The following is a 26,337-nucleotide window of genomic DNA, read 5'->3' as shown; positions in this document are numbered from 1 at the left end:
AGGGTCTCCTAGCTTGTTGTTCTCTTTCCTGGACTGTTCTGCCTGCAACCTGCAGGGCTGTGATGCTCCCAGGGAAGCCATTAAGCATGCTTGGGAGCAGAGGGAATGGGCATGGAGCTGGAAGACCTCCCAGGGGAGGGGACGTTTGACCTGAGAATTAAAAGGCTCAAGATGTTTCCATCATATTAGGAAAGAGAGAAGAAAGAATATTCCAGAAATAAAGTCTGTGAGCAGAGGCATAGAGCAAGGCAAGAGGAGCCACCCAGGGCAGGATTGCTTGGGGAATGGAGACTGCCTCCCTTTGCCTCCCCTGAGAGGCTGAGATAAAGGAGCCAGGAGAGGCTGGGGTGTCTCCAGACCGATAAACAGGCTCCACCCAGAGGCCAGTAGCATGTGTGTGGGGACAGGGACTGCGGGTGGCACATGTGCCCTTTCTTTAGGAAAAAGGAACTGGGGTGGGGGTCAAAGCGAGGTTATTTCCTGAATCCCTGTCCTCAGACTCAGCACCTAGAGCAGAAGCAGGACGCAATCTGAGAGCAAGAGAGACGGCCAGACAGACGGCAAGTCCCCTGGAGAAGGCCATTCCCTTTGGGAGTCAGATGCCTAGGGTGGGAGGTGGGGCCAGCTGGTGTGTGTGTGTGTGTGTGTGTGTGCATTCTCTGTCCCCCTCCAGAAAGGAGGGATGTGGGACTTGGAGAGTAGGAACCGGGGAGGAGAGGCAGGTGATGGGAGACCGAGGAGGCGGGAAATCTCAGGAAGAGAGGTTCATTCTGAAGCCCGCCTAGGAGCACTGCCCTGGGATGAACATACATGTATGTGTGTGTGGTGGTGGTGGTGGAGGAGGGGGGCACACAGGTAAGGGGGTAGGTGGGCAAGAGGAGGTCTCAAAATGACCTGATATAACTCTCTGTGATGTACCCCCTTCCTGAACCAGCTTCACTGTCCTGCCTCCTCCACATCCAGTTCAGGAAGGTGGACACAAAGAGTCGGTGGGGAGAGCCATGTGGACTGAGCAAGCGAGTGGATCGGGGACACGCAGGAGATGGGAGGTAAGTGCGCAGGGCAGCATTCTGACAGCCCTTCCAGCTCCCAGGGGTCCAAAGAAGGCTGGGTTTGGGAGAGTAAGGGGCGTTATCTCTGTACCAGGGGGTCCCAGCACCAACTAGCGGGGCAGAGCTCTGACAATCCTTCCAGCTCCCAGGGGTCCAAAGAAGGCTGGGTTTGGGAGAATAAGAGGCATTATCTCTGTACCACGGGGCCCCAACACCAACTAACTGTTCCTTCTTCCTCCTTTCCCCCTCCCTCCCCCATCCCAATTCTCTCCATTGTGTGTTTTTTGTTTCCCGGTTCTCGGCACAGAGATCTCCAGAAGAGGAGCTGCACACCGCACAGGATGGATGGTGGCAAATGACCTTGCGAGCGCTAAGGACCCTTCTGCTCTTCAGTATAATCCTTGGTCTTTCTCTGCTGCTTTGGGGCTATGTGTTCCAGGGCTGTGGTCCTTGTAAGCGAGATCCTAGATCCCCCCACAGCCCACTCTCCATCCACCCATCCATCCTCCCAAGACCCACCACACATCCTGACCCCTGGGGGACCCGGGTTCCCAGCCTCGTGCCCCGTGAATCCCTCTCCTGCCCATCAGTCAGACCATTTCCTCCTCATCAGGGTCCCTGTCCCTTTCCCTAACCAGACACTTCTTTGCTTTGCCCCTTGGGGGGAGTCCTCATCGCTTCCTCTTTCGCAGCTCTGAGCTTTTCCCCACAGCCCCTTGCAAGACATCTGTGTGTCAGGACCTCCTGGATCTCTACTTGGCCTCTGGGAACACCAGTGTGGCCCCCTGCACTGATTTCTTTAGCTTTGCCTGTGGAAACATCAACAGGGCTGGCAGTCCTTTTCAGGCTCTTGCAGAGGAGAACAAGCGACGAGTTCGAAGAATCCTGGGTAAGGGAATCAGGATGGAAGATTCTCTTGCTGTAGGTGCCGTGGAGCCTGGAATGATCATGACTGTCCCTCCCAAGCCTGTGTGGCTGGGGAACAGCCAGCTTGTACCATGCTCCACTGGCTCCTAGGGAACTGCTAGGTTTGCTTCTCCATCGCCATACATTTCACAGCAGATCCTGCCTCTCTTCCATCTCTTCTGGTCCCTCTCATCCTCATTTCTTTACCTGGTCCCTATCCCCTCACCTTTCCCATCCATCCACAGATATCTGTGTTATCTCCCTTAAATTTTCAGTCTCTACCCTGTGCCCGATGTCTTCCCACACTGGCATCTCCTCAACACCTATTGCACTTTAATCCTTTTCTCCATTGCCCTCATTCTCCAGCCTTCAAATCCTTCTTGTCCCCTAATGCTCTCTTGTGGGTATTACCCTCTCACTCTCATCATTCCTCAGATCCCCGCTCTCACTATTATCTCCTGTCCTCCCTGAAACCTTAGACAATGGCATGCCAGTTGAACTGGAAGGAAGCTGAAACTGGGGTGCCAGAGATGGGTGATTGGAGATGATGGTGGGAGGAAAGAAGTGACAGAGTGGGTGAGAAGTGGTGGACGGGCTTTTTCTGGTTGTGTGTAAGGGAAGAAATATAGAAGGACACAAAAGACATGCTGGAGGAAGGGGAGGACCAAGTTAAAAACCCTGGAGGTAGGAGAGTTTCTGTAGATGGTGGTTCTGTTGAAAAGAACCAAGAGGCGAACCGTGAGGCAGGAACCCAGGCCACCCAGGAAGTAGGAAGGTGATCCCAGGATGTCGGTGGACAGTGATGAGGACTGAGGAATGAGAATACAACCAAAGAGATGCATTTTCTCTATCGGGGAGCCCAGAGAACCTGTTGACAGTATCAGTCGGAATTTGGAAGAAATAAATGTATCCCTTTGCCCTCCTTCTTTTGATGGGAAAGAGTGGAGGTGGGTATTCCCTGCATAGCAGAGGGCCAGGCTTTCAGGTACGGTACAGAGATAAAAAGAAAATGTACCCTTCAGACAGATTCTGTGGCCCACAATAGAACAAAAAGATATCAGGGGGCCTGAGTGAGTGGGGTTAGATAGGAGAGAGTGGAGGGTTCCAGTGGTGTGCGTTTGGGTAATTGTCATGTGTGTGTTTGTTTCCTGGGATCAGAGAGAGGGGAGAGTCTGGGCTAGGGGAGCCAGCACTGGTTTCTTGGCTTTGCCAAACCCTTCCTCATGTTCTTCTGCTCCTATCCCTTGAAAGTTCTCTGATTTCCCCGATTTTTCTAATTCCTTCGTTCATCTCCCTCTTACCCCTCGTTTCTACTCTTCTGCTTTTTCCATACTCTTCCCCTACACCCTTGTCTCTTCCTCTTTATTGCCCTTCTTACATTTACTTTCCTTTTTTTCTTTTTTTTTATGGTAGCCATTCCACTCGTCTTGTGGAGTATGAGATCTATCTTACTCACACCCACCCCCCAAACCAAGGATTGAACCTGGGCCCTTGGCAGTGAGAATGCAGAGTCCTTACCAGGGAATTTCCTCACCTTTCCTTTATCTTCCTCTTTGTCTTCTCCATGTTCTTATTCTTCCAGCAAATTGATCCAGCTCATGACTTGCCTCGTGGTACAGTGGTAAAGAATCTGCCTCCCAAGGCAGGGAATGTGGGTTCAATCCCTTGTTGGGGAACTAAGATTCCACATGCCACAGGGCAACTAAAGAAGCCTACATACCTCATGAACCCAGCAGAGCAAAACAGAAAAAAAAGAAGTTGTTCCCCTCATCCTCATGCCTGGGTTCCTCCCCTTCCCTCCTTTTCCCTGGGAATCCTCCCTTCCTTTCTTATAACCTTTCCATCTCCCACCTTCCCTGCTTATTTCCAAGCTGCCTCACTCCTTTAATTCTCCCCTGCTTCCTTTCTAGAAACCCCAGGTTCCTGGCGCCTGGCCCCTGGGGAGGAGAAAGCCTTTGAATTCTACAACTCCTGCATGAACATGAGTGCCATTGAGGCAGCAGGGGCCAGTCCCTTCAGACAGGTTATTGAGGAGGTGAGACTGGCACATCTACTTTTCTGGATGTGGAAAGCACACAAGACAAGTGTGTGCTCAGGGCTGCCATATTTTCTTCCCCATAGAGGATGGATCTCTTTCCTAGGAGTTTGGGAGGGAGGTGGACATGGCAATGATCTGTGGACATATCAAGACCTTGGCTGAGGGTAGGAAAAGGGGGACAGAGCTGGAGCCCTAGAAGCGGCAGGGGACTCAGGGTAGAAGTCAGGATGTAGCAATGGTGGTGAGGGATGTGCTCTGAGAGACTATATCCCTGTGTTGAGCGCTGTTTCTTTTCTTCCCAGCTTGGCGGCTGGTCGATCTTCGGTAACTGGACTCCGTTAGATTTTAACCAAACTCTGAGCCTTCTGATGAGTCAATATGGTCACTTCCCATTCTTCAGAGCATATTTGAAACCTCTTCCCACTCCTCCATACCTGCCAGTCATCCAGGTGAGGGATGTGCTGGCAAAAATGCAGGCCTGTCTCAAATTTGTTCTTAGACCAAAAAAATGTGCGATTCAGGAAAGCAACCTAACTTTGTTGTTGTTATGGTTCAGTCACTATGTCCTGTCTGACTCCTGGAGACCCCATGGACTGCAGCACGCCAAGCTTCCCTGTCCTTCACTATCTCCTGGAGTTTGCTCAAACTCATGTCCATTGAGTCAGTGATGCCATCCAACCATCTCATCCTCTGTCATCTACTTCTGCTGCCTTCAATCTTTCCCAGCATCAGGGTCTTTTCCAGTGAGTCAGCTCTTCCCATCAGGTGGTCAAAATATCAGAGCTTCAGTTTCAACACCATCCTTCCAATGAATATTCAGGGTTGATTTCCTTTAGGATTGACAGGTTTGATCTCCTTGGTGTCCAAGGGACTCTCAAGAATCGTCAGCACTGCAATTCAAAAGCGTCAATTCTTCGGCATCCGGCCTTCTTTATGGTCCAGCTCTCACATCCATACGTGACTACTGGAAAAACCATAGCTTTGACTATATGGACCTTTGTTGGCAAAGTGATGTCTCTCCTTTTTAATACACTATCTAGGTTTGGCAGAGCTTTTCTTCCAAGGAGCAAGTGTCTTTTAATTTTGTGGCTGTAGTCACTGTCCACAGTGATTTCAGAGCCCAAGAAAATAAAACTGGTCACTATTTCCACTTTTCCCCTTTCTATATCCAATGAAGTGATGAGGCCAGATGCCATGATCTTAGTTTCTTGAATATTGATTTTTAAGCCAGCTTTTTTACTCTCCTCCTTTACCCTCACCAAGATGCTTTTTAGTCCCTCTTCACTTTCTGCTATTAGAGTGGTATCATCTGCATATCTGAGGTTATTGATATTTCTCCTGGCAATCTTGATTTCAGCCTGTGATTCATCCAGTCCAGCATTTCGCATGATGTATTTTGCACATAGGTTAAATGAGCAGGGTGACAATATATAGCCTTGACATATTCCTTTCCAAATTTTGAACCAGTCAGTTGTTCCATGTAAGGTTCTAACTGTTGCTTCTTGACTTGCATACAGGTTTCTCAGGAGATAGGTTAGATGGTCTGGTATTCCCATCTCTGAGAATTTTCCACAGTTTATTGTGATACACACAGTCAAAGAGTTTACCATAGTCAATGAAGCAGATGTTTTTCTGGAATTCTCTTGCTTTCTCATTGATCCAACTAATGTTGGCAATTTGATGTCTGATTTCTCTGCCTTTTCTAAATCCAGCTTGTACCCCTGGAAGTTCTCAGTTCTCATACTGTTCAAGCCTAGCTTGAAGGATTTTGAGAATTACCTAGCTATCATGTGAAATAAGAGCAATTGTACAGTAGTTTGAACATTCTTTGACATTGCCCTTCTTTGGAATTGAAATGAAAGCTGACCTTTTCCAGTCCTGTGGCCGCTTCTGAGTTTTCCAAATTTGCTGACACATTGAGGGCAGCACTTTAATGGCCTCATATTTTAGGATTTTAAATAGCTCAGCTGGATTTCCATCACCTCCACTAGCTTTGTTGGTAGTAATGCTTTCTGAGGTCTACCTGACTTCACATTTCAGGATGTCTGGCTCTAGGTGAGTGACTGCACCGTTATCTTTAGGGACATTAATGTTGGAACCAGGGACTTGAGGTGAGATTAAGGGAGTTCTGGGAAGACCGTCTTTCTGGTCTTCCTTGTTGCTTATCTGAATCATCCCTGGAACACTGGACTCTTTCCCCCTGTGGCCTGTACTGCTCTTCTCTTATTTTCTTTTCAGTTTCCCCAGAGGGAGCTTTTTAAACCAAGAGCTAATTATGCTATTGTCTCTGTTTAAATGCCTTAAATGGCTCATTGGGTCTTCAGGATCCAGTTCTTAATCCTTAAGGAAGCCTTGCAAGCCTCCCTCTTACAAACTCCTCCAGCCTTATCTCCTCCTTATGCCCCAAGGCAAGCTTGTGCACTTATAGCTCCAAGGATAGTTCTCAGTTCTTTGTGTTCATGACTCCCTTTGCCTGCAACACCACTCCTCAATTTGCACACTCAGCCTGGAAAATTCCTATTTTTTGCATTTTGGTTTTGATGACTATCCCTTCCAGGATGTCCTCACCCTCCTCCTGGCTGCAGTGGAGGTGGGCCTCTCTGTTCTCTCATTTCACGTGCTCTCAGCCTTGAACCCTGTCTTGAAGACTAAGCCTCTTAAGGACAGGCTCACACTTTATTCATTGCTGGTCCTCAGAACCTGGCACAGGGCCAGGCAGCTAGAGGCCCATGCCAGGTGCTTGTTGAGTGGGTTAATAAAACCTTGGAGGCATCGGTATTGTGGGAGGCAGCGTGATGCTATATATTTGGCCCCTACTTTCCAAAATTCCGCAAAACTACACGAGCATGAATATACAAGAACTGATAATCCTTGTGAGGTATTCTCAAGTTCAGTTCTCAGGGTGTGCTGAGGAGTGTAACTGGTGCAGCCTTGGGAAATTAGTTAAGATCTGAAATGGTTAAGGAGAAGCTCAGAGGGGAGAACTGGACTGAGCTCTGAAGCCTGGTTGATTCACCTAGGTGACAGTGAAGCTAAAGGGTCTTAAAAGGGCTGTAGGGAAGTCCTGAGATTAGGGAGGAGCCAGGAACAGTGTGACCCCTCTGCAGGTCAGTGAGGAGACTGGTCTCTTGAATAGAGGATTTGGGGTTGGGGTGGGGTGCGTGGAAGGCAAAAGTAAAACTGAAGACATGAAGTTGAACCTGACTATTCCCAGCCTACAACATCAGACTGAGGTGATAACTTCTGACATAATAAGGGGTGGGGGGGGGGGGCGGGGGCTGGCGGCAGAAAGAGAGAGCTATGGAGGCTTTTCAAATGTGATGGTTTTACATAATGCCCAGGTAGAGTCAGTGGTTTTTGAGGTCAGCCTGGAGGTGCTGAGGAACCTAGTTGAGCAACCTTGATTCCAAATGGAGATGATTATGACAGAAATGGAAATTGGGGCCAGGAGGATGTAGACAACTTCATCCTAGTGGTGATTCATGGTCCATGGTGATTCAAGAGGACCTGGTGACAGACTGAATATCAATAAAAGAAGTGGAGAAATTAGAAAAGGACCCCACAGAGTTGGTTTGGTGTGCATGGAAGGAGGGTGGCTCCCATTGCCTTGAGACTAGATGGTCTCTGAGGGGAAATGCAGGTGGAGAAAATGACTTGAAGAGGGACATCCCAATGAGTTGGGGCCAGAGAGGAGGAAGAAGGGCCAGAAAGTGGGAGTCAAACCAGTTCCACTGAGTCACAAAGAACAGGGGAGAGGCCAGTTCAGGAGGGAGGAATCTTTGATTCCAGAGACTTCTGAGCTCAGAAAAGTAAGGAATGAGGAGACACCATAGGAAACCTTCTACTGGTTGTCGTTCAGTCCCTAAGTCTCATCTGACTCTCTGCGACTCCATGAATTGCAGTACACCAGGCTTCCCTGTCCTTCCCCATCTTCCAGAGTTTGCTTAAATTCATGTCCATCGAGTCGATGACACCATCCAACCGTCTCATCTTCTGTTGCTCCCTTCTTCTCCTGCCCTCAATCTTTCCCAGCATCAGGGACTTTTCCAATGAGTCGGCTCTTCCCATCAGGTGGCCAGAGTATTAGAGCTTCAGCTTCAGCCCTAGTCCTTCCAGTGAAATATGCAGGGTTGATTTCCTTTAGGATTGGCTGGTTTGATTTTCTAGACATAATGTCAAAACAATCATGAAAATGGATTCAGCTTGTATGGAGTTAGAAAGGAGGGAAGTTGAAGTAGACGCATAGATGACTTTTAGTTTTTTAAAGTTTGGACATGAAATGTGACAAAAGAGTCAAGTGAAAGCTTTTTTCAAGATAGCAGAAAAGTTTATAGCTCCAGGTAGAAGTAGGGGATTGAAGTCAGATAAGACAAGCCAAAAACATGGGAGAAAAACCCTTCAGGACAGAGATAAGGACATACCAGTGCCAGAACTAGGGTGAGGCACACGAGGGGAGTGGGCTATTTTCCTGGGGTGCAGAACTTAAGAGGGTACCAAAAACTCACTAATCAAATAGTATTTCAATAAATATTTTTTAAATGTCAAAATCAATGCAAAAACCCATGATGAACAAAATATCACTTTTTTGTTCACTGTAAATTAAAAAAAAATTTTTTTTCCTTCCCAAAATGGATCAAAACTCAATTGCAGACTTTTGGGGAGATATCTATGATTTTAAAAAATGATAAAAAATACATTGTGGATTTTAGGGGGAAATGCATGATGAGCAACATTTTACTATTACATTTTGGTTTTTTTTTAAAGCATTAATTTAGATTTTTAAAATTTCAATGAAAATATGATTGATCTTGATTACTGAGTTTGCAGTACCTCTCTTTTTTTATGGAGCATAATTGCTTCACAATGTTGCATTAATTTCTTTACAACAAGGTGAATCAGCTGAATGTATACATATATCCCCTCCCCCTTGAGCCTCCCTCCCACGGCCCCCATCCTGCGAGGTGAGCTCTCTGTGGTGTGCAGCCGGTGCCCAATAGCTATCTGTGTTCCGCACGGTAGTGTATTTATGCCAATACCAGTCCCTCCGTTTGTCCCATCCTCCCCTTCCCCCACCCCGTCAGTATCCGTTTGTCCATTCTCTACGTCTGCGTCTCTGTTCCTGCCCTGAAAACAGATTCATCTGTAACAGTTTTCTAGATTCCATATATATGTGTCCATAGATGATATATATTTTTTTCTTTCTGATTTACTTCACTCTGTATGACAGACTCTAGGTCCATCTACATCGCTACAGATGACCCCATTCCATTCCTTTTTCGTGGCCGAGTAATATTCCATTGCATATATGTACCACTTCTTCTTTATCCATTCCTCTGTCCATGGACATTTAGCTTCCTTCCATGTCCTGGCTATTTGCACCTGATATGGGCATCTCATACCATTTATCCTAGACCTGGCTCTGGCATAGGCAACAGTTCCCTACAGGACAAGGGTCATTATGCTTCTCTCTTGCTGAGCACCCACAAACTAGCTGAAATGCCTTCTTTGCACATTTGCATGTTGGTACTTTTCCCCTTGTCCCTTAGCCCCAGTCTCTCTCTTTTTTGCCTTTCCCGCTCCTCCTCTTGGCCCCCCACATCCATTTCCTGAGTCTCCCTTCCTGGTCCATCCCATAGCCCCACACCTGGCCTCTCCTTCCTGCACATTTCCCACTTCTCTCAGCCTCTCTTGTGTCCAGATAGACCAGCCAGAGCTTGACGTTCTCCTCAAGCAAAAACAGGAACCGAACTATGCCCAGGTAAGATGGTGCCGCAGACCAAGGTCCTGACCTCTGACTCTGGAGAAAGGCAGGGGTCGATGGTGGCTGTGACTGAGGTTGCCTTTCCCCCAGATCCTGCGGGAATACCTGAGTTACCTGAATCGCCTGGTAACCTTGCTGGGAGGAGACCCAACCAAAGTGGGAAACGATGCCTCCTATTCCCTCTTCATTAACTCACAGCTGAACCAGTTCCTGAGGCCTGGGGAGCAGCAGCAGGCCCAGGGCAAGGTCTTCGAGATGGTCACAATTGACCAGTTGCAGGTGCCTCGAGCCAAGGGCTGGGGGAAGATGGGCATAAAGGTCTTGCTCCCAAACTTTTTTGATCTTCATGTCTTCTTTCTCCTCACTTCCTTAATTCTTAGTCCACCCCCTAACTTTCCTGACTCCATCCTTTCCCCAACCACCCCCTTTCCAATCCCTCTCTATCCCAAGGGAGGGGAACCCCCATCTCTTTTCTGGTCCCCCCTCAACCTCTGTCTCTCTCCTTTAAGAGAGTGGCCCCTGCCATCGACTGGTTGTCCTGCTTGCAAGCAACGTTCGCACCGATGTCCCTGAGCCCCTCTTATCGCGTTGCAGTCCATGACCTGGAGTATTTGAAAAACATGTCACAACTGATTGAGAAGGACCTGATGAAGCACAGGTTTGCCCCACTTCGGGGGTGGTGATGGAAAGAAGGTCTGAGGACCTGGAGGTCTCAGAGACAAAGGACACTGGAGAAGGCAGGCCAGTAAGGGCCTTGCAGGAAGATGGGAGTGATCCAGGGCCATGTGAAGGCAGGGAGCGGGTGGGATGGACAGCCTAGGAGGGCATAGAGGAAACAGGAACAGGGTCTTGAAGGGCATGGGTAGGGAAAACGCACACAGAACAAGGGGTCCAGGTAACCAACAAGACACAGGGTGTACTGAATGGAGCAGAGGACAGTTGCGGCATTTGTGTCTTGTCAGCAGCTGAGGGGTGTGGGCGGGAGAAGGAGGCACATGGAGGAGTTGGTGGAGGAGATGAAGGCTGGGAAAGCTGGGGAAAGGCTGCTCCCCAGCTGTATTTGAGGATTCTGGGCCCCTTGTGGGAAAGATCAGGAAGGTCTTGATGGACCCTGAAGGTCAGGAGAGGCAGGGTGAGGCTCCATGTTGGGCTCACTGCTGGCCCTGAGACTGTGTGGCCACCCCTTAGATACAGTGACTTCCTCCCGGGACCTTGGACTCAAAGCCCTTCTTCATAGTAACTCAGTGGCAGCAACATCTAGAAGCTCCTTCGGAGGGAAGCAAACAACCATTCACACGGGTGCGAACAGGTCTGTGAGAATAAGTCAAACCCAGTGAGAGAGTTGCCAGCAGGGCAGAGAAAAGTCCTGGGTCCCAGCTCTGGTATTCTTAGAAGATGCCTCTTAAGAGGAGCTGAGGTGTCTTGGTTGTGGAAGTATTTGAATCTGTTTTGTTAAATTGAACTCCAGCCTTCTCCCCACTGTGAATTGAGAGGTCTCCCTCTTCATTTGGTTCTTTCTTCCGTCATTCTCCACCGCCAAACCAAACCACAGCAAGCAAGTGTTAGTGTTAGTCATTCAGTCGTGTCTAACTCTTTGTGACCCCATGGACCATAGCCCACCAGCTCCTCTGTCCATGGGATTCTCCAGGCAAGAATACTGGGGTGGGTAGCCATTTCCTGCTCCAGAGGATCTTCCTGACCCAGGGATCAAACCCAGGTCTGCTGCATTACAGGTGAATTCTTAATCATCTGAACCACCAGGATAGAAAAACTCTTTTTAAAACAGACAAAAGTTTTGAACAGTGGTTGCCAGGGGCTGAAAGGTGGAGAAATAGAGAAAGGTTGGTGAAAGGGTGCCAACTTTCAGTTATAAGATGAACACTCTCAAGATCCAGTGTATTCAGTTCACTTCAGTCACTCAGTCGTGTCTGACTCTCTGCGACCCCATGAATTGCAGCACACCAGGCCTCCCTGTCCATCACCAACTCCCGGAGTTTACTCCCCAGTCCCTCCCAGCATCAGAGTCTTTTCCAATGAGTCAACTCTTCTCATGAGGTGGCCAAAGTACTGGAGTTTCAGCTTTAGCATCATTCCTTCCAAAGAAATCCCAGGACTGATCTCCTTTAGAATGGACTGGTTGGATCTCCTTGCAGTCCAAGGGACTCTCAAGAGTCTTCTCCAGCACCACAGTTCAAGTGTATTGGGTAGGTCAAAAAGTTTGTTCTGGTTTTCCTGTAAGATATTATGGGAAAGATTGAGGGCAGGAGGAGAAGGGGGCGACAGAGGATGAGATGGTTGGATGGCATCATTCACTCAGTGGACATGACTTTGAGCAAACTCTGGGAGATAGTGATGGACAGGGAAGCCTGGTGTGCTGCAGTCCATGGTGTCACAAAGAGTTGGACATGGCTGAGCAACTGAACGACAACCCATGGAAAAACCTGAACAAACCTTCTGGCCAATCCAATGTAATATGGTGACTATGGTTGATAACGTATTACAGGCCGAGCTCATATAATTTTGCTTTGCTGTATTTCACTTTGTAGATACTGCTTTTGCTTTTTTTTTTTTTTTTAACAAATTAAAGGTTTGTGGCAACCCTGTGTCAAGCGAGTCTGGGGGCACCATTTTTCCAATGGCATTTTCTCGCTTCATGTCTCTGAGTTACATTTGGGTGATTCTCATGATATCTCACCCTTTTTCAGTATTATTTTAATGGTTAAAGTGATCTGTGAGCTGTGAGCTTTGATGTTACTATCCCAATCATTTTGGAATTTTTTTTGCAATGAAGTGTTTTTAAATTAGGGCAAACAAGAAAAAAAGAAAAGCTCTTCTTGACGTGTTCACATGTCAAGCAGTTATTCTCTATAAATAAGGTTTCCCTCATAGCTCAAATGGTAAAGAATCTGCTTGTGGTGCAGGAGACCCAAGTTCAATCCCTGGGTAGGGAAGATCCCCTGGAGAAGGAAATGGCAACCCACTCCTGTATCCTTGCCTGGAAAATCCCATGGACAGAGGAGCCTGGTGGGCTGCAGTCCATGGGGGTCGCAAAGAGTCGGGCACAACTGGGCAACTAACACATACAAACTAACACATATTAACTGGGTGACACACATACAAAGGGAGGGTTTCTGGTGGCTTTCCCAGAGCCTGGGGTATATCGTCGGTCTCTTTTCTCTCCACAGGGACTTTCTGCAAAGCCACATAATCTTCGGGCTGGTGAAGACACTTTCTCCAGCCCTGGACAGTCAGTTCCAAGAGGCACACAGATCGCTGAGCCAGAAAGTGGGGGAACTGACAGGACGCCCACCCATGGTGAGGAGAGCAGGGGAGGAATTCTTCCAGGTGGGGCACTAACGGAGCATCTGCCATCTGGGGGGACACATGTGGACATAGCTCCCTCAGGAAGGGGCTTGGGAACTAGATGTCCCCCAACATCTGGGCCTCCCGCAGAAGCCCTCAGCGCTTACACTGAGAGCTGGGACGCCAGGGAATGGACCCTTGGGCACATGTCTGGCTACCTCCAGGGCCTTTTTGCTGAGTATTAAAATCTAGATAGAAAACTGTAAGCTGCTCAAGAACTGCTTTTCCTTTGTCATGACCCCTAAACTATTTGCTGGGTTATCCTGAGCACTGTGACTTGAGGAGCTGGATGTACAGGGTTCCTTAGAGTGAGACGCGGTGTGGCGGGCAGGAGCCTTCGCTCTGTCCAGGTGGTTCCAGTGTTCCGTGTCCAGATGTGCTTCATCAAGAGCTCATCCTTCATATCCCTGGGGTCTGTCGGCCACACTGTGGGCTTCGTGGTGCCAATTCTGATATATCAGAGCACAGAGCTGTGTACCAAACGCGCTCCACTAACCAAAGTCCACTCTGACCGTACTCAGGACTGTGAACTTTGAAATCCTAGGTGGACACATCCCAATGTAAGCGGAAGCATCTAGAACATTAGATGCCCTCCAGCCTCTGTGACGCTTCAGGGCAGTCTTGTTCATCACTGGGTTTCTTTTTTTAGTAATTTGTGGATCATTTCTCTGCCTTGGAGGAATTTGTGGCTTTGGCAAATCTGAACTATCTACAGAATTTGAAGAAGGGAATTGTAAACACAGGGACTGGAATGTAGTTATTGCCGATGGAGACTTTAAACTGTGCTAAGCATTTTTCTAAGCCCTTTAAATGTAGGAGTTGATTTGATCCTCACAGCAGTTCCACAAGGAGGGCAGACCATGCCGTCCCTGTTTTATTGGTAGGTAAACGGAGACCCAAAAGTTAAGGATCTCATTCAAGGTGGTATACCTGCTAGGTTGTTAGAGCTAGGATTTGAACTCTGGCTTCAGCATCTGTGTGCTTAATCTTTGCAACAAACAAACAAAAGACCCCACAAAACACAAAACAAAAAAAATTCCCTAGGATATTCTCTCAGGTGGGTAGTCCCCAAGAGCCTTCTGCCCAGTCTTTCTCTTGACTCAGATGAGACAGAGCCCCAGGCCTTCGTAGTTGGGGTTGCTAGAAAATCCCTGGCAACAAACAAGTTCGTGTAAATTCCAGGGGCCTGGTAGTACTTTTGGAAGGATGTAAGACTGCCGACGTTGACATTCACATTTAAAAAATTTAGAAGGCTTACAAATTTCTAAAGTCATCACCCTTTATACACACATATATCCTTTATATATATATTTTATAATCCTTATCTCTCTGCATTTGTTGTTGGTTAGTTACTAAGTCACGTCCGACTGTTTTGTGAGAGCACGGACTGTAGCCCACCAGGCTCCTCTGTCTATGGGATTTCCAGTGTAAGAATGCTGGAGTGGGTTGCCATTCCCTTCTCCAAGGGATCTTTCTGACCCAGGGATGGAAGCCATATCATCTGCATTCAACAGGTGAACTCTTTACCACTGAGCCACCAGGGAAGCTTTTAGGATGTGTAATTGTCCTTGGACTTAAAAGCTGAGTCAGACTCTACCAACAGATAGTTCTGTGACTTGAGGAAGCCCCTTCCCTGGTCTGGAATGGTACCAAATATGACACATAATAATCATAGCTGAAATATGTTGAGTAGTTACTCTATATCAGGCGGTGTTTATTTTATTTACTACTCTCAGAAATACTCTGAGGTCCTCAAAAGGACAAGTAACTTTCCCAAGACCAAACACCTCATAAGTGAAGAAACAGACTCCAAAACAGGTCTGCCTGACCTGTGAGGTCACATTTTTAACAACAAACTGCAGGGTTGAGAAATAGTGGGTGGTAACAAAAAATGCTTTGGCAAATTCTTTCTGTAAAGATCAAGATAGTGTATTTTTTGGCTTAGTGGTCTATGTCAGCTGTGTTGCAACCATTCATCTCTGTCCTTGTAACATAAGACCAATCATATGCTCAGTAAATGAATGGGTGTAGCTGTGTTCTAAGAAAGGTCTTGTTTAGATGCTCTCTGAATTTCCAAGATGGAGAGATCAGGGTTTAAACGGTCAGTGAGATAGCTGAGCAGGAGGTAGGCCATAAGGAAGCAGTGTCTAGAGAGAGGAAAGGGTTTTCCGGGAAAGGAAAGAATGTCATCTCATTGCGACGAGAAGCCTAGTCGAGGCTTGGTGCGGTGTGAGGGACCCTCTTGGTGGCTCTGGCTGAGAAGAGGTGACAGGGCTTGCTGGAAGGCTGTCCTGCTTGCCTGGGGGGTTGAAAATCAGCCTGGAAACCAGTGCAACTGAAGCAGAGAAAGCAAAGAGAGTAAGAATAGGGAGGAAATCAGTGCTTCCCAGATGGCTCAGTTGGGTAAAGAATCTGCCTGCAATACAGAAGACATGGGTTCAATCCTTAGGTCAGAAAGATCCCCTGGAGGAGGGCATGGCAACCCACTCCAGTATTCTTGCATGGAGAATCCCATGGACAGAGGAACCTGGGAGGTTACAGCTCATGGGATCGCAAAGAGTCAGACACGACTGAAGAGACTAAGCATTGTGGGGGAGGGGGGCTGGAGGTAATGGAGGGAGGAGGAAATCAAAGAGGGCTACTGCTACTGCTGCTAAGTCGTTTCAGCCATGTCCGACTCTGTGCGACCCCATAGACAGCAGCCCACCAGGCTCCCGCGTCCCTGGGATTCTCCAGGCAAGAACACTGGAGTGGGTTGCCATTTCCTGCTGCTGCTGCTGCTGCTAAGTCGCTTCAGTCGTGTCCGACTCTGTGCGACCCCATAGACAGCAGCCCACCAGGCTCCCGTGTCCCTGGGATTCTCCAGGCAAGAACACTGGAGTGGGTTGCCATTTCCTGCTGCTGCAGCTGCTAAGTCGCTTCAGTCGTGTCTGACTCTGTGCAACCCAGGAGGGGATTATACCAGGCCCTGGTCAGTCACTGTAAGGTCTTGAGTTTTTCTCTTCATGTAACAGGGGCCTGTAGAAGGATTTATCTGTTTTATGTTTTAAAAGAACATATTCTGTAGGTAAGCAGCAGTCTCCTGATGGATGTTTGGCGTGAGAGAGGGAGTGGAGTCAAAGACACCACGGAGCTTTTGGCCTTAACTGGACCAAAATGTGTATTTCTATCCGATGGTCATGAATTACAGATGTCTCACCATGTTCTTCTGAATGAATTCCAATTTGTAATGCTCTGATTCAAAAGGACTGTCAGGTCTCATCTGACCATATTTTGTTTATTAATTTTGGGTATATGTAGTCAGTGAAAATGGCTGTTAAGCCAAGTTTTTCCCTTATTAAACTCGAGAAGCTGAGTTTGGGAAATTAAAAGCAGAACTTCACATTTGTTTCTGTTAAGGGTAAACTATTTACATTCACGCCAACATGTGTGTTTACTCAGGGGATTTTAGCCTTTGTTTCAGCGATCTGTGATTTCTGCCTTGAGTCATTTGTGGTTTTGTTTACTGAGTCTTCATCTAGATTACTAGTAAGATTCTGCAGAGGAAAGAGTATTGATTCAGGTTATTGAAGACCAGTGTAGTCAGCAATCCATTTATGCAACAAATATTAATTGAGTCCCTATTATATGCCAGACACTTCTCTAGACTCTTTGGATTCTTCATGAACAAAATAGATATAAATCTCTGTCCTCAAATGCTTCTATTCTAACGGAGACAGAAAGACTATAAACTAAATAAAATACATTGGATGGTATTGGAAAAAAAGTGAAAGTGTTAGTTGCTCAGTCACGTCCCATTCTTTGTGACCCTTTAGACTTGCCCGCCGGGCTCCTCCATACATGGAATTCTCCAGGCAAGAATATTGGAGAGGATAGCCATTCCCTTCTCCAAGGTATCCCGACTCAAGGTTCAAACTCAGGTCTCCTGGATTGCACACAGATTCTTTACCATTTTAGCCACCAGGGGATGGTATTAAGTGTTATGAAAAAATAAAAAAGGAAAGAGGGAGAGAAGATACCCAGTGTGGACATGTTACAATGTTCAGTGGGGCAGTCAGGGAAGCTCGTACTAAATTGGAGACATTAATCACTGGCATTCCCTTCTGGGTCAGCCAGTTCAGAATCCACTCAAACAACACTGTTATTTAACATGGATTTTTCCATCGATTTCACAAGGACATAACTTACGGTTGTACCAGATGGTATCTTGAAATCAAGATAGCACCAACAGAATGGAGTAGAACTTGAGAGTTTACAGAGCGCGTTCTGTGTGGTATTTCCCCTGTTATCCCAAGCAGCTCTGTGAGTTAGGCAGAACAGGCATTAGGCTCCTATGTACAGCTTGTGTAATTGAAGTGCCAGGGTGTAAGTTATTATAGTAATTCACATTTAGTAAATGCTGAATTCTCTATGCAGAGGGAGAACCACCGTGATCCTGGAGGATGAATCTGGCTCATGGGTGTGTTTCGCTGGACTCTAAAGATTTTTACAAACTTTTCATGAATGGCTAACTTTCAAAAATTAGGCAATGACACACAAAAAGAGTTCCAGCCCTTTTGGTTGTTGTTTTCAACGTGAGTGCTGAGTTAGCCTCCTCCCAGGGCAACAAATGACTGGAACTGAGGGATGCAGCCAGTAGGCCTGGATATGGGGTTGCCATCACCCCTTCTGGTCCTGGGGTTCTGAAGTTGGGCTGCTTCTGTTATTTATGGTACCTCACGGCTCCTGTTTGAGTTTGTGACTCTTGATCTACTGTTCATTCTAATTTAGTGACCCTTTAAAAATGATGACATTTATTTTTAGTGCTAAAAATATATTTATTCATATCGTCACATTAGTTTTAAAAACTATTTTATTTTAAACTATAGCTGATTAACAATGCTGTGATAGTTCGGGTGAACAGTGAAGGGACTCAGCCGTACATACACATTATCCATTCTCCCCAAACCCCTCCTCCCATCCAGGCTGCCACATAGCACTGTTCACACTTTCCTGTTCTATACAGTAGGTTCTTGTTGCTCAGCTGCTCAGTCGTGTCTGATTCTTTGCAACCCTGTGGACTGTGGCCCCTCCAGGCTCCTCTGTCCATGGGATTCTCCAGGCAAAGACACTAGAGTGAGTTGCCATTTCCTCTTCCAGGGGATCTTCCAAACCCAGGGATCAAACCCATGGGTTGAATCCACGTCTCCTGTGACTCCTGCATTGCCAGGCATATTCTTTACTACTAAGCCACCTGGGAAGCCCTCCTGTCCTTGTTGGTTACCCCTAAAAATGATGAAATTTGAAAATAATTTTGACATTATTCATCCCCAGTTATCCTACACTGGCCCTCAGAGTGTTAGTCACGAAGTCGTGTCCTGAATACTGAAGCGGGTTGCCATTTCCTTTTCCAGGTAATCTTCCAGATCCAGGGATTGAACCTGGGTCTCCTGCATTGCCACTAGATTCTTCACTGTCTGAGTCATACCAGTGAAGCCACCAGGGCCCCAGAAGTTACACATTATTTTCCAGGTGTTCAAAAATAGTCGGTTTAATGATTCATTCTAGAATTGTGTTTCAAAATGCGCATTAAGGATTCCTGGCTCACCTGTAATCTCTAAAATCTACTTTCCCCTTACTGAAAATTGCGCAGAAATCCACTTCCCTCCAGACTCTTGGAGTTTTTCTTGATTTCTGTCATGTTTGTCATTACTCATGGTTCAAAGGTTCTATCTGCAAATATTTTTCTTTCTTTTTTTAAAATTTGTTTTATTCAAGTAGAGTTGATTTCGAGTGTTTGTTAATTTCTGCTATACAGCAAAGTGATTTTGTTTTATATATATATATATATATATATATATATAAAATTTATAGAGCACGTTCTGGGTAGTATTTCCCCTGTTCTCCCGAGCAGCTCTGTATGCATACATATATACATACACACACATTGTTTTTCATATCCTTTTCCATTATGGCTTATCACAAGAGGTTGAATATAGTTCCCTATGCTGTACAGTAGGACATTGTTTATACACTCTCTATGTAATAGTTTGCATCTGCTAATCTCGAACTCCCAATCCATTTCCCTACTCACATCTCTAAAATTTTTTTTTCTGTTTCTTGATCTATTGAGCCTCATTATCTTGGATTTTAATTATTTCTTTCATCCTTTATATTTTAACAGTGATTTTTTTTCTTTCTGTACGACTAATATGGTATACTGTATCATCTCATGTCTCAAGAGACAACTCAGATCCTGATAACCCCCAGCAGATGAATACATAACCTGTCAACCTCCACCCCTGAGACTTAACATTCATTTATAGATCCTGGAAGTGACTTTCCTGCATATAGAACATATGACTCAGCACAGTTGTGACCAGAAGAGTCGCGGAGTGGCACAGGGACAGCAGTGAGTGGTCCAAGGTGGTCTCTATGTGCTTCAGGAACCAAGTCAGGGTCTACCGTGGCCCAGGCTATGGGCTCTGGCATGGAGCTGGCAAAGGCTGCTAAGGGCAAGAATCGGCAAAGGGGATCAGGAAGCAACTCAAGAACCAGGAGGGCCAGACAGGGCAGGCAGACCCACATCATCAAGCTCAAGGCTCATGTGCTCGCTGCTGTCTTGGGTGCAGCCCTCCACCACCTTCCGCTGTCTGCTGAGAAGCAGTCTCAGAACTGAGCTTGTCCTCAGGAGGCTGCAGGAGATGAAGCCAAAGGTGGCCAGCAGAGTCTGCCCCTGTCCCTGGCATTGCTGCCAGACCCAGGGGCCTTTCTGTTTGTTTTCCATGTTTGTGAGCTTCAGAGCATCAACTAATACGGTATCAAAAGTGTCTGAGTCCCTACTCACCAGGAGAAGGTACTTAATAGACCTCATGGCGAGGGGGCAGACAGGAACACAGAGACGTGGGCAACTGGGTCTGGAGCAACCTCCAAAAAGATAAACATTCTAATAGGCAGGCCCAGGAGTGTCTTCAACAACAGTAGTGCTTTCCTTTCTCTTTCCTCTTCCATTGGAAGCCCCATAAGCGATCTCCAACCTTAGGACCAGAAGGTATGGTGGCAGCCCATGTCACTTTCCTGCCAGGAGGCCCCGGGGGGTAAAGAAGTAACAGGAATGAAGTCTAGTGACTTCATCCCACTATTTTTCCTAAGTTCCCACTCAGCTTTCCCTACTCGCGCTTCCTTGAATTTGTCTCTCACCTGCCCTGCGTCATTTCTGCAATGCCATCCACACCAGCATCTCTCTCTTGTTCGTTATTCTTTCCACCCTGCTGTTTAAAACCACCCTGATTGCCAAAGTCCTCTTTGAGTTCTTATCTATCTGTTTCTCCACCTTTGAAGGTGTCCATCATCTCATCCTATATTCTTTTTAAAAAATATATTTATTTTGTTTTATTTATTTGACTGTGTCGGATCTTAGTTGCAGCACACGGGATCTTCATTGCATGATGTGGGATCTCTAGTTGTGGCATTTGGACTCTCTAGTTACGATGTGGGCTCCAGAGCAATTGGGCTCGGTATTTGTGGTATGGACTTCATTGCTCTGTGACATGTGGGCTTTTAGTTTCTCAACCAGGAATCGAACCCACGTGCCCATCCCCTGCATTGCAAGGCAGAGATTCTTAATCACTGGACCACCAGGGAAGCCCCTCATCCTATATTCTTTTCCCTGATTTGGCAGAAAGTTCCTTAGCTCTCTGAATTGCATATATTTCATCTTTTCTTTTTTCCTCTTCTCCTACCAAGCAATATGGTATCTAAAACTCGATTTTGCTCTGATAACTTTCTTCTTTATAACAGAAGGTCCTACCATTTGCAGAGTGGGGGAGGAAGGCAGGAGGCAGGGAAAAATTTCCTTCTTCAATTCCTAGTTTAGGTAAAGAAGCTTGGGAGGAGGGGTGTCTTCACTGGGATCCCTGAGCCATGCACGTGTTGGGAGGGGTGTGCGGTAGGCAGGGACGAGGTGGCAAGCAGACCTGCCAAAGTGAGAGGGCTGGCTCTGTGTGAGTGTATTAGTCGCTCAGTCGCATCTGACTCGTTGCGACCCCATGGACTAACCTACCAGGCTCCTTTGTCCATGAAATTCTCCAGGCAAGAATACTGGAGTGAGTTGCCATTTCCTTCTCCAGGGGATCTTCCTGACCCAAGGATCAAGCCAGGGGTCTTCTTCATTGCAGGCCGATGCTTTACCGTCTGAGCTACTAGGGTTGAATCTAGTCCTGTCCTTCCCAGGAGCCCTTTAGTTATCAAGAAGGATGCTTCCCAGAGGCCTTGCTTTCAAACTCAGTAGGCAGTAAACAAGGATAGCTTGCCCAGCCCAGGCTCATGACTAATGCTGGAGAAGTCCTGAGCCCCTTTGTGCTAAGCAGCAAACTCCCCATGTGTGTCACCAAAAGGATTTATAGACCAAAGGGAGACAGACCCAGGAAGTCCAGAAAAGAGAACGTCCCCTGGAGGAGAGGGTCTAGGCAAGACTGGCCTGGAAAAGTGGATGAGGAAGAACCCTTGACAGGAGCCGCTCATTCCAGCTTTGTCTCTGCAGCCAGTCCACCCTCGCTGGATGACGTGCGTGGAGAAGACAGAAGCTTTCTTCGAGCCCACACTGGCCACCTTGTTCATCAAGGAGACTTTCAAACCCAGCACCCATAGTGCTGTACGTGAGAGCTCCTCTTCAGCCGACGTCCTCCCACCCCTTCCCACCCAACCCATCTTCTCGACTTTGCCCTTCTTGATGGTTTCCGTGGTCAGAGAACCAGGCAGTTAGAGAATCCAGAGAGGGACATGCAGAACCCCTAGAGTCTGCATGGTTTAGCTCTGAGACACAGAGTCCACGCGGCACATACCAATCTGAACAAGCCATCCGGCTTTACTGCTCATGTGTTTCTTCAACCATAAAATGAGAAAACTGAACTCCGTGACCTCTAAGCCTACTCCTTGTCTGTCTATGATTTTTGAACAACTTGTGAAACGATGTAAGAATGGCATGCTATCACTGTAAGAAGCACCCATGGTAACTCCTGAATGCCTTGCAGAGGCTACCATGTGCGTGGTACTCTTGCAAGCGATTCACAGGCACTGCTTTAATTCCTGGTATCGCAGAGGGGTTAAGTGATTTGCCCAAGACCATACAGCTACCCCAAATAGTGGAGTCAAGGTTTGAACTCAGGTTGCCGATGCTGTCATCTATTTTCCTCCATCTAGAAAGGAAATACATAGGATGGTAGATGGCGGAGAAAGTGATAACTCCACAGTCAGGGTGCATGGCTGGGATGGCTTTAGCTTGTTGGGAAGCGGACGAAGCCGGGAAGATGGGGAGAGGAAATGCAGGCCTTCAGGAAGATGGCTGAGGAGGGCAGAGAGCAGAGAAGGGGATGGTGGTCCTCTTCCTCCCCCAGCTTTCTGAATGGATTGCCTGGCCAAGAGGATGGTGTCTCCCCTGCAGGCTGAGGTCTCCCCTCAGACAGGAACTATTTCCCCCATCAGCTGTTAGGAGTCACCCGTCCCCACCTTCCTGTTCTGTGCTTGGTACCGCCTTTCCATCACCACAGCTCTCTGTGCCCTGAGTTTTTGCTCACCTAGCAGATACCACTTCCTCTTTCTGAGGTCTTCCTCCCCCAGGCAGCTCCTCAGGGCCAAGGCCATTTCCTGGAGGGCTGGCGGGCAGGACCCAGGACTAAGACTGATCCTGATCCTGTTTTCTTCTCCCTGCGCCCTCCTGCCTGCAGGCCATGGAATTATTCACTACCATCAAGGATACCTTCATCTCTCACCTTCATACAGTTCCCTGGATGGATAGAGAGACCCGGGCAGAGGCCCAGGACAGGGTAAGGCCAGAAGGAGACAGCATGGGGATGTGTAGTGGGAGTCAGCAGAGGTGGGATCAGGACAGCACAGTGAGTGGGGAAGGGTGCTCAGGGCACGAGGCAAGTGTAACCACCAAAGTGCCGCACGGACATCCTGGTAACACTACCAGAGGAGGGGACAGGGCAGTGAGCAGGAGAAAGTCCTTATGATAGACCCGAGGTCGCTAGAGTCCTCTACCTTCATGTCTCTTCCCAGCTTACCCAACTGCAGGTGAAGATGGGGCCCTCTGAGTGGGCCCTGAAACCAGACCCGGCCAGACAGGAATACGACGACGTGAGTCCCCGCCCTTGCCAGGCCCTTTCTAATCCTCAGCTTCCTCATCCTCTGCGCTATCTAAGTAGCAGACAGTCATTTTCCCTGGTTGACCCTAACCCACCCCTTCCCTGCCCTGGTGCTGACTGGGCTCGATGGGCGAGCAGCCACACAATGGGGCTTCCCTGGTGGGCTCGGTGGTAAAGAACCTTCCTACCAATGCAGGAGACATAAGACACACGGGTTTGATCCCTGGGTGCGGAAGATTCCCTGGAGGAGGGCGTGGCAACCCACTCCAGTATTCTTGCCTGGAGAATCCCATGGACAGAGGAGCCTGGTGGGTTATATAGTCTGTGGGGTCGCAAAGAGTCAGACACGACTGAAGCGACTTAGCACACACAGCCACATTGTAGGTTTTGCCAGCAGAAGAACAGAACTTTTTCAGGTAATGGTGAGTGTGTGTGCACTCTCACACCCATGCATTTGTGTGACTTGCTTGAGTGTGTGTGTGTGTGCTGATGTACGTGAAGCTGGTTCGCAGTAACACACGGTGGTGTCCTGGCGCCAGCTTTCCACTGTTGTGGGGATGTCTCTGGTTCAGACAGCCACATCAGGGTGCATCAGTGTGCGCCTGCATTTGTCTCCATGTATTTGAGTCACGTCCTGGCTCCTCCCAGGTGCAACTTGGACCCAGCTTCCTCCAGACCTTCCTGAGCTGCGTCCGCTCCCGCCAAGCCAGAGTCATCCAGGGCTTCTTGCAGCCTTTCTCCAGTCACAGGTATGAGAGCCAGGGAGACACAGACACCACATCCCAGAGACAGCTGTCCACAATTCCCAGGAAAGACACAGAGGTTCGGGGGAGCAGCAGCAGTCCTTCAGGAAGGACGTCGGGTAAATGATGGAGCTGGAGTTTGGGTGTGCTCTTCCCGCAGGTGGCAGGTGCTCCCCTGGGGCCTCAAGGCTTCCTATTCAATACCTGACCATGTGATGGTCTTCCCAGCCGGACTCCTCCAACCCCCATTTTTCCACCCTGGCTACCCCAGGTATGGGCCATTCTCTGAGGTGGGCAGGAAGTCTCCTGAGAGTCATGGACCAGTGTTATGATGAATGATGGACAGGACTTGTGGTTGGAGAACTGGGGCCAAACCTTGGAAGGACTCTGAGAGTCAGATGAGCCCTTGTCTCCCTAGAGCTGTGAACTTTGGCGCTGCTGGCAGCATTATGGCCCGTGAGCTGTTGCACATCTTTGACCAGTTCTGTGAGTAGCAGCGGGCCACTGGGAGGACTGGTAGGTGGGGCCAACGGGAAGGCAGGTGAGGTCCCCAAAGTTTGCCCAGAGGAGGAGGCAGGGAGGCTGTGCCAGGGTTCCAGGTGGGTATGTCCTGGAGCTTTTGCAGCTCTCCCAGGAGCCAGTGCAGTTTGTAGAAGCCCCACAGCTTCACCCCGGCATCACTCCTCACAGTTTCCCCCGCGTGCCCCATTTCCAACAGTACTCCCTGGGGGCTGCCCAGCCTGTGACACCCGTGCCCTGCAGAAGGCACTGCTGTGCCTGGAACGCCTCTATGCTGCCTTACCATCACCCAAGGGAACCTCCTTCAATGTCTCCCGCACGCTTCTGGAGGATGCTGCAGACGCCGGGGCACTGGCCATCGCACTGAAGGTAACATATCCCAAGGGCTGGGATCTAGTTTTACCAGTAGAATAGACAGCCTGTCGCTAGTGTTTCCTTCCACCATCCCTCATGCAAACATGGCAAAGCTTTCTGCCCTTCACATCCCTACTGAACAGCTGGCAACTTGAGGACTCCCCACCCCCACTCCACAAGCCCTCTTTTCTAGGCTATCCATAGATCTTACAGCAAGGATGTCTTCTCCTGGTTCAGATTAGTGTGTCAGGGCTGAACTTGGGAAGGACCAGGAGCTGGCTTTGGATATTGTATATAGGGCATCAGACTTCCAATTGGCTACGGGTCTGGAGCCTAAGGGCAACTCTCCATCCCACCCCCATATCCAGGCATACAAAAAGAGGCTAGTTCTGTTCCGTGGGGAAACCGTCCTGCCCAACCTAGACCTCAGCCCCCGGCAACTCTTCTTCCGAAGCTATGCCCAGGTAAGCCGCCGCCATCTCCCACCAGGGCTTAATCCACGTCAGATAAATACCCTCCTGTTATTGCTCAGAGAATCTCTCCTGCCTGAAACATCTCCCCGCAGTGTCCCCAACCCTCTGCTGCACAAATCCACACCGTCACCCTTTCACACATGTGCCCTGGGGACCGTCCTTCATCCTACTATAAATTCTTCTACCGAGTCCAGCACTCCCTTCAAAAAAAAAGAGGAAAAAAAAAATCCTAAATTCCTCCTTGAGATGAGACCAACTTTTGTCTTCTCTCATTTCTTCTAGAAATACCGACCCCTTCCAAAAGAGCCTTAACAGACTATCCACTGATCATATTCCTCCTTGGAGACCCCGCCCCTAGGTGGGGTCCCCACCTGACATACCCGCCCCGCCCGGTGCCATGTATTCCCTCAAAAGACACTCTCCCCAGTCCCCCGGGACACTTGAAGACCCCCACAGAGTTCTCACAACAGACCTGCCTCTAGGGCACTTTAAGATGTTATGATGACACAGTTCCACCCTCACCAGATACCCGCTGCCAGATTAAACGACCTACAAATGGCAAATATCTTCTTTCTCCCCGAGGCCCTTGGAGCACTGCTGTCCCCGCTTTTCTCTTTGTCTGCTCCCTTGTCATCGCCTGGTCACCAGGTCTGCTGCGTCCTGCTGATCTGAGGCTCTGCTGTTCTCCTCACCCCGTGTGGACCTCTTTTTCTCCCCAGGTGATGTGTAGGGACCCCAGCACCCAGGATCCTCAGGACATTCGCAGCCCTCCTACCCTTCGAGTCCACGGGCCCCTAAGCAACAGTCCAGCCTTCACCAGACACTTCCGCTGTCCCCAGGGGGCCCTCCTGAACCCCCCCAGCCGCTGCCAACTCTGGTAACCTGGCCGGTTCCCAATGAGGTCTCAGTACAGGTGTATCGGCATCTCTGCGCCCCATCCCTGGAATCAGGGCAACACCTCCTCTGCCCGTCCATTCCAAAAATAAAAGCTGGCCCTTGGCTTC

At 48.4% G+C, this 26,337-nt stretch overlaps 1 protein-coding gene across 3 annotated transcripts; it reads left to right on the top strand.

The window, feature by feature from the left end:
• The first annotated feature begins 395 nt into the window (after positions 1-395).
• KEL (Kell metallo-endopeptidase (Kell blood group)) lies at positions 396-26,337 on the top strand. 3 transcript variants are annotated; one of them, XM_061414973.1, is made up of 19 exons: positions 396-615; positions 935-1,049; positions 1,360-1,504; positions 1,765-1,941; positions 3,869-3,993; positions 4,299-4,445; positions 9,695-9,754; positions 9,848-10,036; positions 10,267-10,415; positions 12,943-13,072; positions 21,642-21,752; positions 22,825-22,923; positions 23,159-23,236; positions 23,893-23,993; positions 24,148-24,258; positions 24,406-24,473; positions 24,706-24,875; positions 25,229-25,324; positions 26,053-26,337. In XM_061414973.1, the coding sequence occupies exons 2-19, from the start codon at positions 1,002-1,004 to the stop codon at positions 26,212-26,214; spliced, it is 2,166 nt and encodes a 721-aa protein (XP_061270957.1). In that variant the 5' UTR covers positions 396-615; positions 935-1,001; the 3' UTR covers positions 26,215-26,337. The 3 variants fall into 3 exon arrangements, with proteins under 3 accessions (XP_061270957.1, XP_061270956.1, XP_061270958.1); XM_061414972.1 differs by lacking the exon at positions 396-615 and having other exon boundaries at positions 870-1,049; XM_061414974.1 differs by lacking the exons at positions 396-615; positions 4,299-4,445 and having other exon boundaries at positions 870-1,049.

Source organism: Bos javanicus, chromosome 4 (genome assembly GCF_032452875.1).
Source record: "Bos javanicus breed banteng chromosome 4, ARS-OSU_banteng_1.0, whole genome shotgun sequence".
In the NCBI taxonomy this organism is placed as follows: Eukaryota; Metazoa; Chordata; class Mammalia; order Artiodactyla; family Bovidae; genus Bos; species Bos javanicus.
The sequence above is the reverse complement of the archived record's forward strand: the minus strand, read 5'-3'. Positions and strand labels throughout refer to the sequence as shown.